The sequence below is a fragment of the Lytechinus variegatus genome, chromosome 8 (assembly GCF_018143015.1).
Source record: "Lytechinus variegatus isolate NC3 chromosome 8, Lvar_3.0, whole genome shotgun sequence".
In the NCBI taxonomy this organism is placed as follows: Eukaryota; Metazoa; Echinodermata; class Echinoidea; order Temnopleuroida; family Toxopneustidae; genus Lytechinus; species Lytechinus variegatus.
Window position 1 is genome coordinate 11,064,152 of NC_054747.1, and position 16,227 is coordinate 11,080,378.

The following is a 16,227-nucleotide window of genomic DNA, read 5'->3' on the forward strand; positions in this document are numbered from 1 at the left end:
TTACAACAGAAATAACAACACATACAGTGAGTGACGGAATGTAAAAACTGAGTAAATTAATTTCATGAAATCAAAATCAGTGTGAGGGCCAGTGTAACATTATAAAAATAGTGATGACCAACAATCAGGATTTGGAAATGGATCAAATAGTGGTACTTTTTTTTCATTTTAGGTTCCTCAAAGGTTTATTTATCAGTGATTTACAATGTGTTCTGTCATTTACAATGTGGAAACATGCAACTCACTACATAAATATATTTCTCAATCAGTATTTGGCTGAAAAAAAAATCATGTGAACATGCACAGACATATTGGCCCGTTTTCTGAAGTCAGGTTTAACTTAGACCACGCTCTCACTCTGTGCTAAAGTTATGGGGAGCAAAAATTTCAAAAATTCTATTAATGTTGTATATTTCTTGTGTTTACTATTTTGTTTCTGTAATTGATTTCATACTGAAGAATGATACTTCAGTTATCATTCCCAGACTATTTTGAACAATTTGGGTGTCATTATGAGTTAATAAATTGGATGTGTACTGTTAGGGATTTGTGCCCTAATTGGCTCTCCATAGTTAAACCACAACTTTAAACCAGGGTTTAATTTAAACCCAGTTCAGAATACGGGCCATAATATCCATCCATAAAAATAAGTAAACATTGGTCATAATTCTTTTAAAAATGAGTTCAAATGGTGCAAAGAACACTCAGTCTAATGCTTGACTGAGTAGAAAAGTTGAATGCATGACATTGATAAACTAATGAAATTGGTAAGGTGCATAAAATATTTGATTATTTAGCCTTTTCCTCTTCATATAGGGAATACTTACATAATGTTGTATACACTTCAAGAGTGAAGAAAAAAATGTTAGAAATCAAGCTAAAAACTGTTCTGTATCAAAGTTTAGCCCCCCCCCCAAAAAAAATAAGCAAGAGTAAATTAAAACCTCACAGTGAATTGGACTATCCAAACATCAATTTATTTATAAAAGAGTAGTAATATGGATCAGAACTTGTTTCTACATGTAGATTACATTTAGTTTCATGATCTTTTGAAAGCAATCAATACAATTTTATCTGTAATTATTGAACAATTATTAATTTAAAATAAGTGCCCCATTTCATGAAACATTTTATCAATAATTGTTGCCAAGAATTGATCGATAACAAATTTGTTCTATACCAATGAAAATGCATCATTTCAGTGACTTTGTAAAAAAAAAACTGTCACTTGTCATTAGGTGGTTTCAAATCACATTCCGATCACTTTTTTAGGCTAAACATCGCCCCAAAACATACCCTTCGGGATAAGTTCCTGAAGTTACAGGCATGCGCAGTATGGTCTAATAAGCAAGCGGGGCGCGAGATTCAAAATCACTAGCTCAGCCGCCACCAAATGCGCCCGCGCCCAAATACATGCTAGGCTAAAAGTTCCCGTAAATTGCTTTCACATTGCCAAAATACCTGCGACCTTGGAAAAATCCCCGCGAAAGTTCTTGTAATTTTGACAAGTACCTACTATTTAGTGGGTATTTTCTTTCGGGGAGATTACGTGTAATTTGCTTTCACATTGCTAATATTACCTGGCATTTTCTGATCGGGTACATTTCCCAATCAGAAAATACCTGGAACTGCTGAACTTCGAGGTGGTCTGAAACCAACTATTGTTACAGACTGGCTCTCAAACAATCAAATTGCATCATTTCAGTAGCTTACAACCAAAACTTGTATTTTGTCATTGAAAATAAGCTTTGTGAAACAGGGTGAACGAGATGATATAATGTATTATAATTGCAAACTTTGACAAATCTGTTCTCAACCAATCAAACTGCATCATTTTTCAGTAGCTTCTAACTAAATCCTGTAACTTTTAATTTTCCATTATCACAAATTTGTTTCAAAGAATCAAACTGCATCATTTCAGTAGCTTATAACTTAATAGTCACTAATTGCGATTGGCAACATAGACTCACCAGGGCAGGGTCCGGTATCATTCAGGTAGCCACATTCTTCGCCGCAGTAGTGACCGGCTGGACACTGGACGGGGTAAGGTGACCGCACTGGACAGTAGTACCCGGCTGGACACTTCTCTTGCGTCATAGAGCGGTTACAGTAATAACCTGCAAAGCAAGGATATAAAATATATTGTTACATAAAAGGAATCTTTGCTGTTGTTTTTTCATTTTCTAGCAACATTATATCACTGAATAAATGAATGTGAGAGAGTCATTGGCCAACCTACATATATGTGCTCTGCTGATGTACGGTATAATGGATTAATTAATAATTTTTTTTAAAAACACGTGCACACCAAGTTACCAATAATGCCTATAGCATTTCCATTTATTTGAATGTTGGATAAAAGAGCATTGTCGATTTAATGCTTTGCTCACGGGCATAGGCCGGGGATCAAACCCCAGACTTTTTATGTATAGCAGGGGCCTTAGACCAATCGGCCACGGCACCTTATGATAATGATAAAATAAAATATTGATATAGCGCCATCTATCTATTACAATGACTCTGGCTCAACATAGGCGTTTCCAGTGCCAAATGTATTCAAGGAATTAATCCTGGTAGTTGCTCATTTAACTCACCTTGTCCAATGGGATTTTTTTTTGTTGAAGGAAAACACACCATTTAGTACTTTGCAGTTTGAATGTGATTACATAATTGCACACAATTTTATTCATTGTAAGTGCTTGAGCCGAATAGGAAAAGTGTGATGATAATGATAATACTATACCTGGTTGGCAATCTCTCTGAGCCCAAGAACCTTCGGGACAGAACTGTCCTTCATCGCATTCAATCTCGTAGATGTTAGCCGTGTCGTTGGGGCAGTAGAACCCTGGTGGGCATATGAAACAGTCCAACTCATCTGTAACAGGGAAAATAGACGTATTAGACATCAACTCTGTCACTCGCCACAACAGAAAATAATACCTTCACAGAACTGAACAGAACTGACACAGTCAAGCTAAGAATGGACAAGCACACAAACTTGCTAGGGTGCCCAAGCCTTTCTTATCTCAGCTTTGTTTTCTCAGACTCGGACTCTTTCTCTTTTCTTCATCAAATTGCATGGTCTTTGCATACAGGCTTCGCTGTCCAGTCGAACCTGGCCAACTTTGACTATACAAAATCTTGTCATGTCAATAGGGATGTGCCTTAAACAAAATTTTGATATCTTGGAAACAGTTTAAGAATCCTACCTTCAGCGCCGAGGAGACTCCTGTAAGTTCCTGGTGGACATGGCATGGGTTCGTCTGTGGCTGTAGGACAGTAGTGCCCCAGAGGACATGGCACCTTGGTGTAGTTTGTCAAAGCTGAAGAGAACAAGCGATGAATATATTATATTAGTCATGTGTATGTTCATTGTAATGCAAAACAAAAAGTGAACTAAATAAATGAAAAAAAAATGAAATAATGTAAATCCATATTTTATTGTCGAAATAGACATAAAATGAAATACTCCAAAATTTACTTTGCCAAATTGAACGTGGGCCCGGCAGCTGCTGTGCAGCGCCAGATCGATGAGGCTCTATCCCTTTAATTGTTGAACGCCAAACAGGGTAGCAGCAACTCCCATCTTTTAACGTCTTTTGGTCTGATGCAGTCGGGGTTTGAACCCAACCTGCCGGTTGTGAGACAGACGCTCTACCAACTGAGCCAACACACTGGTGCATCATAAGATGTTTTTATATCAAAAGTCTGGGCACTTCGGCCAGGTTTCCTTCGCTGTAAAGCATTTTTAAAAGAGAATAGTCTTCCTTAATTCACTTTTTGTTTCATGCCTTCTTATCTTGTTGTTTCCAAATTTTATTTGCTATATCCACATTTTAATACAGTATGCAAATACATTCAGTGTCATTATACATGTACTTCTTGATAGCAATAATGATAATAAGCACCAAAATAGCACCATCTATATAAAAAAATCTATTCCAAGGCGTCTCATCATTACATTAGCAGGAATTCATTATTGCCTCGGATATTTTCTTGTTTGTTTTCAAGAGAGATGCAACAAATAGCCTTGATGAAAAAAAGAGGTCTGAAATAAGCTAAAATGACCCACTTCATACATGTACATGAAAAAGGTGAAGGAAAATATGTTGATGTAAGTCTGAATTCAGAACTAAGTCTGGAATGTGTCTACAAGTGTTATAATTTTTTCTACAGGAAATTTGTATCATGTCTTTTTCAAACGAAGGAGAACACACCAAATTGTCGAGAAATCAATTAATTTATGGATGTACATTCATATCAAGAAATTTTTTGAATAAACAAGCATTTCACATGTTGAGGTTGCTGGCCGTTTATAGTTGCGATTGGATCACTTGCAACTCTTGGTAAGACGGGGCACAGAATTCTATGTAGACATATCTTCTCACCTGGTTCGTTACACCAAAAGCCAGCAGGACACGGTTGACAGGTACTGCTGTTAGTTGCCCCAGATTCTGAAGAATAGGTGGTGTTGGGACAGGGTGTACGGTCTGCGTCGAACTCACAGTAGTATCCCGGCGTGCACGGTTGCGGCAGGACGTTGTCCACGGAGCAGATGTATCCCGCAGGGCACAGCTGGCATTCCAGGACGCTCATGGCGCCCTCGTAGGCTATGACCTTGCCAGGCTCGCAGGCCGATACATTTGCGGCACCTGTGTTGGGGGATGTTAAAGAGATGGGTGAGTGGGAGTGTATTTGTGATAAGATATTGTGGAGACGAGGCTGCCCTACTTTAACAAAAAAGTAAGCAGGTATTATTGTATCCTGTGAAAGAGCAGAATATACATGTACCTGTTATTTATATAGTTGCCAATTCACTATCTGACTGTGTAATCCACAATATCTCATTATAGGATTAGTATTCTTCTGTGCAATTTGGCCTGGACAAAGTATTTACTTTGTGAAATGTTGAAAATCCTTTGTCACAGTAAAGCAGGAGGGAATCGCACACAAAGGGAATCTTTGTCCTTGAAAGGGGACCTCTTCAATTCTGCTACATGTATGTGCATTACTCAAGATATCATAAATTTGGTAAAAATTGTAATATGAAAAAAGGAACAGGCCAATATCATTTATCTTTAGTATCATCCTTAAATGACATATTGTCGAAGAATGAACATTACCTTCTTCGCAGTAGAAACCGAAGGGACAGATTTCTCCAACAGTTGGGTCGCTACCATCGGGTGTGGGAGTGTCAGATCCACTGTAGCACAGATATCCTGCAGAGCATGGCCCAGCGATGCGTCCGCCAAGACAGTATGATCCTAAAACACAGAGAAAATAATAATTAATAATAGAAACACCACCCCCCAAGCACAAACTATTTGTCTCATCCAGTCAGAGTAATAGAAGCAGACATCTCAAAAAAAAACAACATAAAAAATACTATATGGAAATACATCATAGTCAATTTAATCAATCAATTTTTTTTCGCTAAAGCTTGGTTCACATCTTTGCGTTTTAAGCTGTGTATCACTGCTTTAGCTGGAAACATCAACATACAGCCTATCACATGTACATGTACATGAACCACACAGCAAAACAATTGGTTGCACTAACATTTTGCCTACAAGTTCGTCGGAGCTCGTACAAAGTTGCAAATAGGAAAGTGAGATAAAGCAAGCTAAAGCGAGGCATATTGATGTAAAAATGAGCAGCACTGCTGCTTGGCCTATGGGTGAGCTGCATGCCTTGCTCGTTGTTGCTTGTCCTTACACACTCTTTCTCGCATTTGTTCGTATGAGGTTTGGATGCATTCAGTTGTATTCAATTGCGGATGTTTGAAAATGTTTCAACTTCCGAGCTAGAACACAAGGCATCTTCGTCAATCCGTGTATTGACCTTGTATTAGCTTGCTTCATTGAGTTGTGTTGTGTTTGTCTGTGTTCAGGCAATCCGCAGCTGAACGAAAGCCCTAAACGCAAAGGTATGAGCCAGGTGTAAGCTTTGTGTTACAGGGGAACAGGTCATTTATCTCACCTGTAGGGCAATACTGGCATTCATCGGCTGCAGCCAGGTGGGTCACGTTGTCCATGGTGTACGTTCCGTTGGGGCAGTTGATGGGTGCTGGTGAGCCTTCGGGGCAGTAGGTGTAGGGGCTGCATGGCTCAGGGTGGCTGGTATTCTGCAGACAGTAGTACCGCTCAGGGCAGACCAGACAGTCGATAGATCTTGTGTTTGGTTGGTAGGTACCTGGGGGTGGAGGATAACAAATGAAAATGAAAATCACTATTCTATTGTTCGGGACAGAAAATTTCCTCTGTTGCTCTATCCCTTAAATTGTTGAACAGGGTAGCAGCAACTCCCTTCTATTAACATCTTTAGGTCTGATGTAACCGGGGCTTTAATTTCTGACCTCTCGGTTGAAAGGCAGACATTTTTTTTAACCAACTGAGCATGTCAAAGTTCAGATATCAAAGGTCAACCAATCCTTCGTAGCATCATAATGAATGTGGATTTCAATGTTCAGGATAACTTATATTCTGAAGACAGAACAGGTAGTGAGTAAGAACACAGTGAAAGAATTCAGAGGCATATATAAAGGGACAGGCTACCAAACTAAAATACAAATTTTGCATTTTTTTTAAGGGGGGAGGGGGAAGGGGGGGGCGGGTCCTTCTGATTTCACTGTATGTAGTTTCATGTATGGTAATTTTAGATACAGTGGAAAATGATTTTAAAAAACACCCAGTCCAACTGAGGAAAGGCTAATTAATGACCCCCCATCAAGAATGGACGATTTGGTTACTCACCAGGTTCACACGGATAGGGCGTGGCTGTATCATTCAAACAAAAGTGACCAGCTGGGCACTCAAACTCGCTTGGGCGATTGTCATACACCTCGGCGTCGCTGGGGCAGTAATACCCTTCGCGGCACCAGCCTGTCGGGGACGATAGGCCGCTGGTTCCACAGAACTTGCCCGAGGTACATGGAAGGCAGTCGCTGATGTTTTGACCGCCGCGGGTTGGGTTGAAAGTACCGGGCGGACAGAGAGCCTCAGATGTCACACCTGTGGAGTAAGGGATATTGTTTTAAAGAATGAGAGTAATAATACTACTAATAATAATCATGATAGTAAAAATAATAATAACATTAATATCAATGTTCATACTTGCTCATAAAGCACCTTATTAGCCCTTTCTATCATCAGTATCTGAGCTCTCTACAACAAATAACAGCAGAATGAAACTGAGTTCAGCCAAAGTACTTCAGGTTTCAAAGAATAAATTCCCGCCAGGTTTCCATTTGCCTCACCTGGGTTGAGTTCAGCAAAATGTAGATCAAAATCTTGCTGAAGGAACCTGACATGGCTGGGATTCAATCCCATGATAATCTGTTTCAAAGTCTGGAGACTTAGGCCCGTATTCTGAAGACGGGTTTAACTCAGGGTTAAAGTTGTAATTTAAGTATGGACAGCCAATTGTTACATAATCACTAACAGTAGAGATACATGTATCATACTTTCAGCTCATTCGGCTCTCAAATCATTCATAATTGTGTAAGAAGTATAAATAGATGATTGTCTTCACCATCGATGAATCAGGAAAGAGCACAGTAAACGTAAGAAACATACAACTTGATCAAAATTTTGATACTTCTGGCTTCCCATACTTAAACCACAGTTTAAGTTAAACCCAACTTCAGAATATGGGCCATATCCTCTAGACCAGAGGTTCTCAAACTACGGCCCTTGGAGCTCCTCAATCCGGCCCGCGATACCCTTCTGGGTTTTTAAAAATAATTTTTAAGTCACAATATGATTACATTGGGTATCCATGTTAGACCTAACCATAATAAAAGTAATGACAGTCAAAACATATGAAACTGTTACAAATTTGTTGGATTGAATGCTCCAAAAATAAGGGCAAGATTGCACAAGAGAGCATCTAGGACCCCGACCGGAAGGATCTTTGCACTTCGCGCACATTTTTTTTTAAGTATCCACTTCACCCTGGCCCTTTCAGGTTTACTTGGAGTCTCATCTGGCCCTTCAAAGAACAAGTTTGAGAACCCCTGCTCTAGACCTTCGCCCAGTACTGCACAAAACTCCCATTACAAAGCAATGCCTTCTCGCAAACCAAACTTGAAGACCTTCAATCCAGGTATGTATTTCTCACATTTTCATGAAAAATACAACTGTATTCCTGCTCAGGTGTTTCATCAGGATCTTGTCATTTTACTGGAATGGACATGGTGATATCATGCCGGACTGATTCAATTTGCTCTGAGCCAATCAGATGCGAGCATTTCAGTAGCTTATAACAGTTGTCAGTAAAAACAGGGAGTGAAACTTACCTTCTTCACAGTAAGCTCCTGTGGGGCAAGGTCCATTGATGCCATCGTCTGGAGCCGACTCCATCGCTCCGGAGATACAGAGGAAACCGGCTTCACAGAACCCTGAGGGCCAGGCGAGACCGGTCTCGTTGCAGTGCATGCCGGCAAAGCAAGCCTGGCACTGGCTCTCGTTGGATAGACCGGTGATGTTACTGAAGGTACCTGGAGAGGGGGAGTGAGAGAGATATGAGTCATTATTGTATATATGATGATCATCACCAATATCATCATATCATTGTCATCATCATCATCACCATCAACATCATCATCATCATCATCATCACCATCATCATCACCATCAACATCATCGTCATCACCATCAACGTCATCATCCTCATCATCATCATCATCATCGACATCATCATCATCATCACCATCAATAACATCATCATCATCATTAACAACATCATCATCATCATCATCATCACCATCAACATTATCATCATTATCAACAACATCACCACAATCATCATCATAATCCCCACAACTATTGTGACCGTCAACATCATCATTATTTCCATCAACACCACTATCATGATCATCGTCATCATCAATATCAACACCATTATCGTCATAATCATCATTAATAGCATTATCATCAACACCATCTTTGCCATCATCATCATCTCCAGAGTCATCATACTAATCTTCCTCCTCAGAATCTATATCATCCTCCTCCTCCTCCTCCTCATCATCATCATCATCACCACCACCACCACCACCACCACCACCACCACCATCATCACCACCACCACCATCATCATCATCATCATCCTCCTTCTCCTCCTCCTCTTCCTCATCATCATCATTATCCTCCTCCTCATAATCATCATCCTCCTCCTCCTCCTCATCATCATTATCATCATCACCACCATCATTACTAGCACAATAATCATCATCCTCCTCATCATCATGAAGTTGTACCTAATGGGCATGGTATTCCATTATCTCTGGTCTCTGGTAGACAGTAATACCCTTCAGGACATGGTAAGGTGAAGTTCATGCCAGTCTCTGGACAGCTTGTTCCTGTTGGATTTACCAGAACAAAACCATGAACTTCAGACAACATTTGGCAAGGAAAGCAAGGGGTAATTAAAGCATGTACAAGTAATCACCTGCAGTTCCGTGCCGACAAATGTTTGCTGGGAAATCATACAGATATAGCCCCCAAAATGTAGGGCATTTGTTTATGTTTGAATCTATAGATACAGATAATAATAATAATTGGCATTTATATAGCGCTTTATCAATCTACGACTGTTCAAGGCGCTTCACAATTATTATTACCCGGTCACTGGATTCATAGCATTCCAAGCAGCCTGTTAGGCGCAAACTTGCTAAACCTACCACAATGACGGTTGTTTCCTACCGGTACCCAAATAGCACCTGGGTGAGAGTGGCAAAGTGTGGATTGACGCCTTGCCAAAGGGCGCTAGGCCATGGTGGGATTCGAACACACGACCCTCTGATTACAAGGCGAGAGTCAGAACTGCTACACCACGGCGCATCCACCGTTATCTTTCCACTGTATCTTTAGATACAGAAAAACTTTTGTTTTGCTACTACACCCATGACCATCATTGGATGTTGGGTGCTCTCTATAACAACACTTTTATCATCATTATTACTACTACTACTATTATCATAAACGTTCCTGCTTGAAGAGGCCAAATTGTTTCCAAATCGTTGTGATGTCATCAGTCTTGCAAGCATGATTTTTTTTTTCCCAGATGAAAATTTTATTTTGCACAAAAATCGTGTGGAGTTTATCATTATTTCCAAATTTAATCAAGCAGACTTGTATTGTGAAAATGATTAGATATAAAGACAATCTAAAAAAATATGAAAATATGAACTCCAACAACATGGCTTTACTCAGAGTTTTAATTCTGTCATTCGGCTGTTATACTTGTTGATGACACATCCCCTAGTCCACAACTATTCCACTTTTAAAACCTGTTTTTTTTCCAAGTCTCACCTTCTGGGCAGAGGAGGCATTCTCCGTGGTTGACGGACGGAGCGTAGGTTCCCTGATCGCATCGCCTTTCTTTCGTTGCGCCCGCCTCGCAGTAATGGCCTTGAGGACAGGTGTACCCAATGGCAATGTCCCCAGGAGTTGGTGTGTCCGAGCCACCGGTGCAGATATAGCCAGCATCACAGGGCAGTGTTACACCTGATACAGCAAAAGGAAGAAGAATACAAGAATTTGTTTTATCATCCTAAAAAAATATGGGAGGTTTGAACCCTTCTGATGAGGAGGTGCAACCAACCTTTGTATCAATAACATCTTTAGCAGCCATCTCTCTTTAGAAACTGCACGCTATAGTGACCACTTAAACTAATTCCCATAAAGTCAGATTGTGTGTATAAGAACCTGTCTATAGTGTCAACTAAAACAGATTCCCATGGAGTCAGATTGTGTGTAAGAACCTGTCTATAGCAGCCACCTGTCTATAAAAGCCACATTTTGGATGATTACTGAAGACAGGTTTCACTATACAAGTATTTTCTGCTTGTCTCAAGTTTTGGTAAAAGATTCAATAATTCAAATGATATTAGACTATCATTTTCGCATTAGAATTGCCAGTTACAGTATGCAGGTTGGCCTGCATAGAATAGAGCTTGCATACATATATGTTGTCTAGCGACTTTAAGGGACCACAAATGTTGTCAAAGACACTATTTGCCATTGTAATTCTGCTAACCTGATGAAGTGCTACTTGGCGAACTGGATTTCATGAAAAATATTTTCATTGGATTTCACTGATAAATTTACCATCAGACACAAGCATTTCAATAGCTTATAACAGTAACATAACTAGAAGAAATTGGACTCACCATTGCTAGAGCTGTTTGCAGTGCAGTACCTTCCCGGGTCACATGGTGCACAGTCCGTTACGTTCTCATTGGTCGTACCGCTAGAGATCGTTCCGGCTGGACAGGGTGTCGGCTTGTAGCTACCAGAGGGACAGTAGTTACCCTCCGGACATGGATTGGGAGTAGGGTTGTCCTCACCGGCCAAGCAGTAGTAGCTGGAGGAAGAAAGAAAAAAAGGAAGTGAGGTCAAAGTGCCATGCTCACTGTCTTTCGTAAACATCAACAGCTGGATAGAGCTACATCACAGTCTTTTGAGGCCAAAAAGTCTACTCCTAAAGGCCAAAAGGTCAGACCCACACAGAGTTACACTTTTTCTTTTGCGTGTGTACGAAACAAATTGGAGTAAATAACCATAGTACTATTTACAAAAGATGCACTTAAAAGTAAAAATAGCAAAATGCAGACGAAGCAAACATATGCTAGAAGACTAATAGAATAAGAATCTAAAAATAAAAAAAAAAAAGAAATATTGAGTATTATTCATATGGTGTGTGCACGCTATGGTGCTTCTTCTTTTCAGTGCTTCATAGTATTCATAAACATTCTTATTATCAATATAAAGCATCTTCCATGAGATTGAATCGAGACCACTTACCCCGCGTAGCACTCATCCTCAGGGGCACTCAGACCAGGCGTCTGGCAGAAGAACCCTGCAAGACACTCAGTACACCAAGAATCATTGACAGCGTTGGTCAGGTTGTTGTAGGTCCCTGATGGGCAAGGGAACTGGTTAGCCCTCTTGGTTCCAGCTGGACAGTAGTAGCCGGCTGGACAGGAAGCGTTGGACAGGTCACTGACAGCGTAAAGCGTGTTGTCGCAGAAGTAGCCTATGAAAGAAGAATGATCATTTGGAAAATTAGATACCTTGTGGTAAGTTGGGTAAAACACAATGCACCAAGCAAAAAGGCGTTACTAAGAAATAAAGGTCTCTTGCATGACAGTTGTAGTTACATGTATCCTGAGAGGTGCAATCCTGGTAGTGAAAAAGAACTATACACTGTTCAAATGATATTAGGTTATATTTCTAACTAATGCCCTCACTTTAATGCATTAATTTTTGTTTCAACTCCCTGTAGTATCAAATAACCTCCTTCACAAGTGAGGCAAGAGTCTTTTGCAATTTTGTTCTTATATGTAAAAGTTCCATTCTGGCGGTACACAAGAACTAGACCATGATCCAAAATTATTATGAGGTCTATATTTCTTATTAGCGCACTTGTTGATATTATTTCCATTCTAAAGCCCTGAAGTACATGTATCCACTCACCTTCTTCACAAGTGAGGCAAGAGTCTTTGCCCATCTCATCCTGGTATGTTCCGTCCTGACAGCGGGTCGGTGTTGCGAGATTAGCCACACAGTAGTGACCGGTCGGACACAGGTAGTCTCCTGGCGTTGGAGTAACTTGACCGGGTGGACAATAGTATTCTGCCATGAACAAAAAGGGTTAAAGTTTTAAAATTTTAAAGCGTAATCAAGAAGCCATAGTAAACATCAGATGGTTTAAATAATCTGAGTTATGCAGATCTACATCTTCTTTCATCTTTTGAACAAGATGGAGATACATGTAAGCAATGATGTTGATTGACAACTTGCCAAAAGCAAAGAAAGAACTACTAGACTCACTGCTTATTTAAACTATTTCATGAAAGTTGCAATTTACCAGACAATTATCGTGATAAGAACAGTCAGCCAACTGTGTTTCTTAGTCAATCAAAACCACAGAAAGAAGTCAGATCAGGGCTCCATAACACAAAGATTAGCGATCAATCGCTAAATGAACTGACCAATCAATATCAATGTTACACGCGCATTAGGTTTGAAATACTGACCATGGACCAATCAGTGCGGTTCTTTCATATTTGCAATTCATCGCAAACCTTTGTGTTACGGAGACCTGAGGCAATGGAATTAGAAAATTCAGTAGTCAAAAGGTTGTTACTTACGGGCAGCACATTCTCCACTGGTCGTACTTGCGCCCGTCTCATTACAGTAAAACCCTCCTTGACAAGGCAGGCAGTCCGCAAACTCGTCCTGGTTCAACGATGGATTGTACGTCCCGTTAGAGCAGGGCGTCGGAAGACTGCTTCCCTCGGGACAGTAATGACCAACCGTACAGTCCTCCTGGCGAGGGTCGGACGATCCCGACGGACAGTAGTAGCCAGGGTCGCAGGAGTTGGTAGGGTGGGCCAGGCCGGCCAGGTCGCAGTATTGGCCTGCTGTGCAGGGTTCAGGGGCTCCGGAGCCGCGGGGGCAGAAGTACCCTGGCTGACATTCTCCTCCATTGGTAGATGGCTGAACAAGTAAAGAAAAAGATGTTATAGACAGTGACTGTTGGAATCTCCGCAACTAGGTTTTTATGAAAGGCTTACTTCTCTCTCCCTAAAGTCAGAACCATCCCTGGGTAGAATCTTGAACACTTTTTTGATTGCATTTTCTATCTTGTTAGGGCCTGTGATAAGGCAACTATATTACATGTCCATGTTTTGGTGCTCTGCAAAATTCTGGGAAGCGTTTCACAAACAGTTTTGTCAGTGATTTTTACCGACTTATTTGCTCTCGGCCAATCAGAAACAAGGATTTCAATAGCTTTTAACATCACTCACCTGGCTCTCATTAGCTCCGCCGCTGCAGTACCAGCCCTCGTCGCATTCATCGGTAGGATGGGAGTTACCATAGCCAGCGCAATACCATCCAGGCAAGCAGTCAACGCATGCCGCTTGGCTATGCTGTATGGTCAGGTTGTTAAAGGTACCCGGTGGGCATGGATAGGCGTAAGGATCGGGGGTGTTCAGCTCACAGTAGTATCCTTGATGAGGCAAAGCAGAAGAGAAAAAATTTAATTGCCATTTGTGAACATGATCAAAACTGTTAATATGTAATATGAATGTTCACCATCTGTATTATTCTTGAAGAGGCAAAACAGAAAAGAAAAAGGTCATGGTGAATCATTTATTGTTCAGGGATTTCGGATTCCGGTGACCCGGGTTCAATTCCCACCTGATACACTAGCGCCCTTCGGCAAGGCAGTCATTCTCATTACCAGGTCCCTCGGAGAAGACCTGTAGCCTTTGGTGCTCTGGTCGCTTGCTTACAGGAGTTTATGAAATCATGCTATCTCAATAATCAGGTAAAGATTCACCACTACTACCAAGTCATGCATTGATTTAAACAAAAAGGTAATGTTAAACAACCCTCATATCCTATCTCAGATCTACATGTACATGTACCAACCTGAACAAGAACATTTCTGTACTTTTAAGGCTGAAAATCAGTATTTTGATGGGGAAATCAGTATATTCCAAGAAATACCACAGGACAACACAGAGGACTGAAACTTTAGAACTCTGTATTTTGCATGAAACCATCAGTATTCTTCTCATTTTTCAGTACTATATACAGAAACACCGTACTACTTGGCAGCTCTGCTCTATCCCTTACCTGATGGGCATTCATTGGCTTGGTAATCTGTTGTGTTGCCATAGCAGTAGTATCCTACAGGACAATCTTCGCACTCCCATGCACCCGGCAGGTCGTTGTACGTTCCCGCAGGACATCCTGAGATTTGGGGGGAAAACAGAGAAGAATAAGTTATAAGACGAATGAAGCACGAATGACAGTTTGGTTAGAGCCTGCCTATGGCTTTGGTAAGCTGACCATCTTTTTTTTTAATGTAAGTTCATCATTCCTTCACTCTTTTTCTTGCCACTCATTTTTTGTCTCCTTCTGGACGGAAGATCTGCTTTATTCTTGTCATGATATATAATTATATTGATTTAATTCATATTCAATTATATCGATTATATTGATTTAAATGTGACATGCATGTTAATTTATATCTGAATCACTTATTGAATATGTATATCATTTATTCAATGTTGAATTTTTCATGCTTTTATTAAAATTGAATTAATTTAATTTATTGGGTCACAACAGATTAATCATATACACATTGGAAAAGGGTCCCTTGCGACAAGAATGACCTAGAGTAGAGACCTACATCAGTAATAAAGTGACAAGAGTTAAAACTTTGAAAGACTGGCAAACATAATCTTAAACTCTCCAAGATACCTTCTCTTGGATATTGTTATCCTCCCTTCCAGAAGTGGCCCTCTGAAAAGGTATGACCAATGATAAGTTGAACAGAGTCACTAGAATCTTTACTCTCAAAGACACTTATGTTCAGGATGGTCAAATCCTTCCACACAGAAGTGACACTGAGGACAGATATTACTAATTATCAGATGAAAAAGTCACAAGAATCCTAAGATAATCAGACTTTTCCGTGCAGAAGTGCCCCCAAGGAAAGGCATGGCAAATGATTACTATGAACCGATTCACTAATATTCTAAGACTCTCAAAGGACTTACCTTCAGGATATTCAGATCCTTCCATGCAGAAGTGGCCCTCGGGACAGATATGACCGATGATTGGGTGGACAGTATCCGTGGGACACTGACTGTCATTGAGGTAAAGTGGATTGGGCCTGTCGGCTCCAGAGACACAATAGTATCCCCTAGCACATAAGGCAGTCGGTGAGGTCAAATTCACCCCCTGGCAGTATGAGCCTGATGGGTACAACAACAAACAACAAAATTATATGTTTCATTCAAGCAGAAGATATATTTTCATCAATGAAGAGATGATTGAATGAAAATTACACAGTAATGGTACAGAGGAAAAGTACTGGTCAGCAAAGGTCTAATAGTTATCTTGATTGTGTAAAGAAGGCATTTATATCTTGAGAATCTAAATTTGTTATGGACAAAAATGGTCAAACGAACAGGACAATAATCAAACAGCACATTTACAGAAACTTTTCCAAAGCTCATGGAAAGGGAGAAGAAACAGGATATTGTGTCATAACATCTATGGTGTTCACGCTTTCAAGAGGAGTTATCTTTCTTCTGATTTAGAGATCGTGAAGAGCATTCCTGAGCAGGGCATTGGTTCAACAAACATGGTGATACAATAAGCCCTGTCATAGAACATAATTCTTGGGCCTATTTCATAAAAC

At 40.3% G+C, this 16,227-nt stretch overlaps 1 protein-coding gene across 1 annotated transcript in view; it reads right to left on the reverse strand.

Moving 5' to 3' along the window:
• LOC121420643 overlaps positions 1–16,227 on the reverse strand; it is a 166,570-nt gene that overhangs the window by 58,160 nt on the left and 92,183 nt on the right. Inside the window, exons 84-100 of the mRNA XM_041615306.1 lie at positions 15,581–15,778; positions 14,652–14,768; positions 13,817–14,019; positions 13,157–13,505; positions 12,480–12,638; positions 11,808–12,039; positions 11,174–11,367; positions 10,314–10,508; positions 9,260–9,361; positions 8,297–8,497; positions 6,753–7,010; positions 5,980–6,192; positions 5,124–5,264; positions 4,389–4,652; positions 3,210–3,323; positions 2,744–2,875; positions 1,971–2,117 (exon numbers count right to left, since the gene is read on the reverse strand). Coding sequence (XP_041471240.1) covers positions 1,971–2,117; positions 2,744–2,875; positions 3,210–3,323; positions 4,389–4,652; positions 5,124–5,264; positions 5,980–6,192; positions 6,753–7,010; positions 8,297–8,497; positions 9,260–9,361; positions 10,314–10,508; positions 11,174–11,367; positions 11,808–12,039; positions 12,480–12,638; positions 13,157–13,505; positions 13,817–14,019; positions 14,652–14,768; positions 15,581–15,778 — 3,219 coding nt within the window. The remainder of the gene's footprint in view (positions 1–1,970; positions 2,118–2,743; positions 2,876–3,209; positions 3,324–4,388; positions 4,653–5,123; positions 5,265–5,979; positions 6,193–6,752; positions 7,011–8,296; positions 8,498–9,259; positions 9,362–10,313; positions 10,509–11,173; positions 11,368–11,807; positions 12,040–12,479; positions 12,639–13,156; positions 13,506–13,816; positions 14,020–14,651; positions 14,769–15,580; positions 15,779–16,227) is intronic.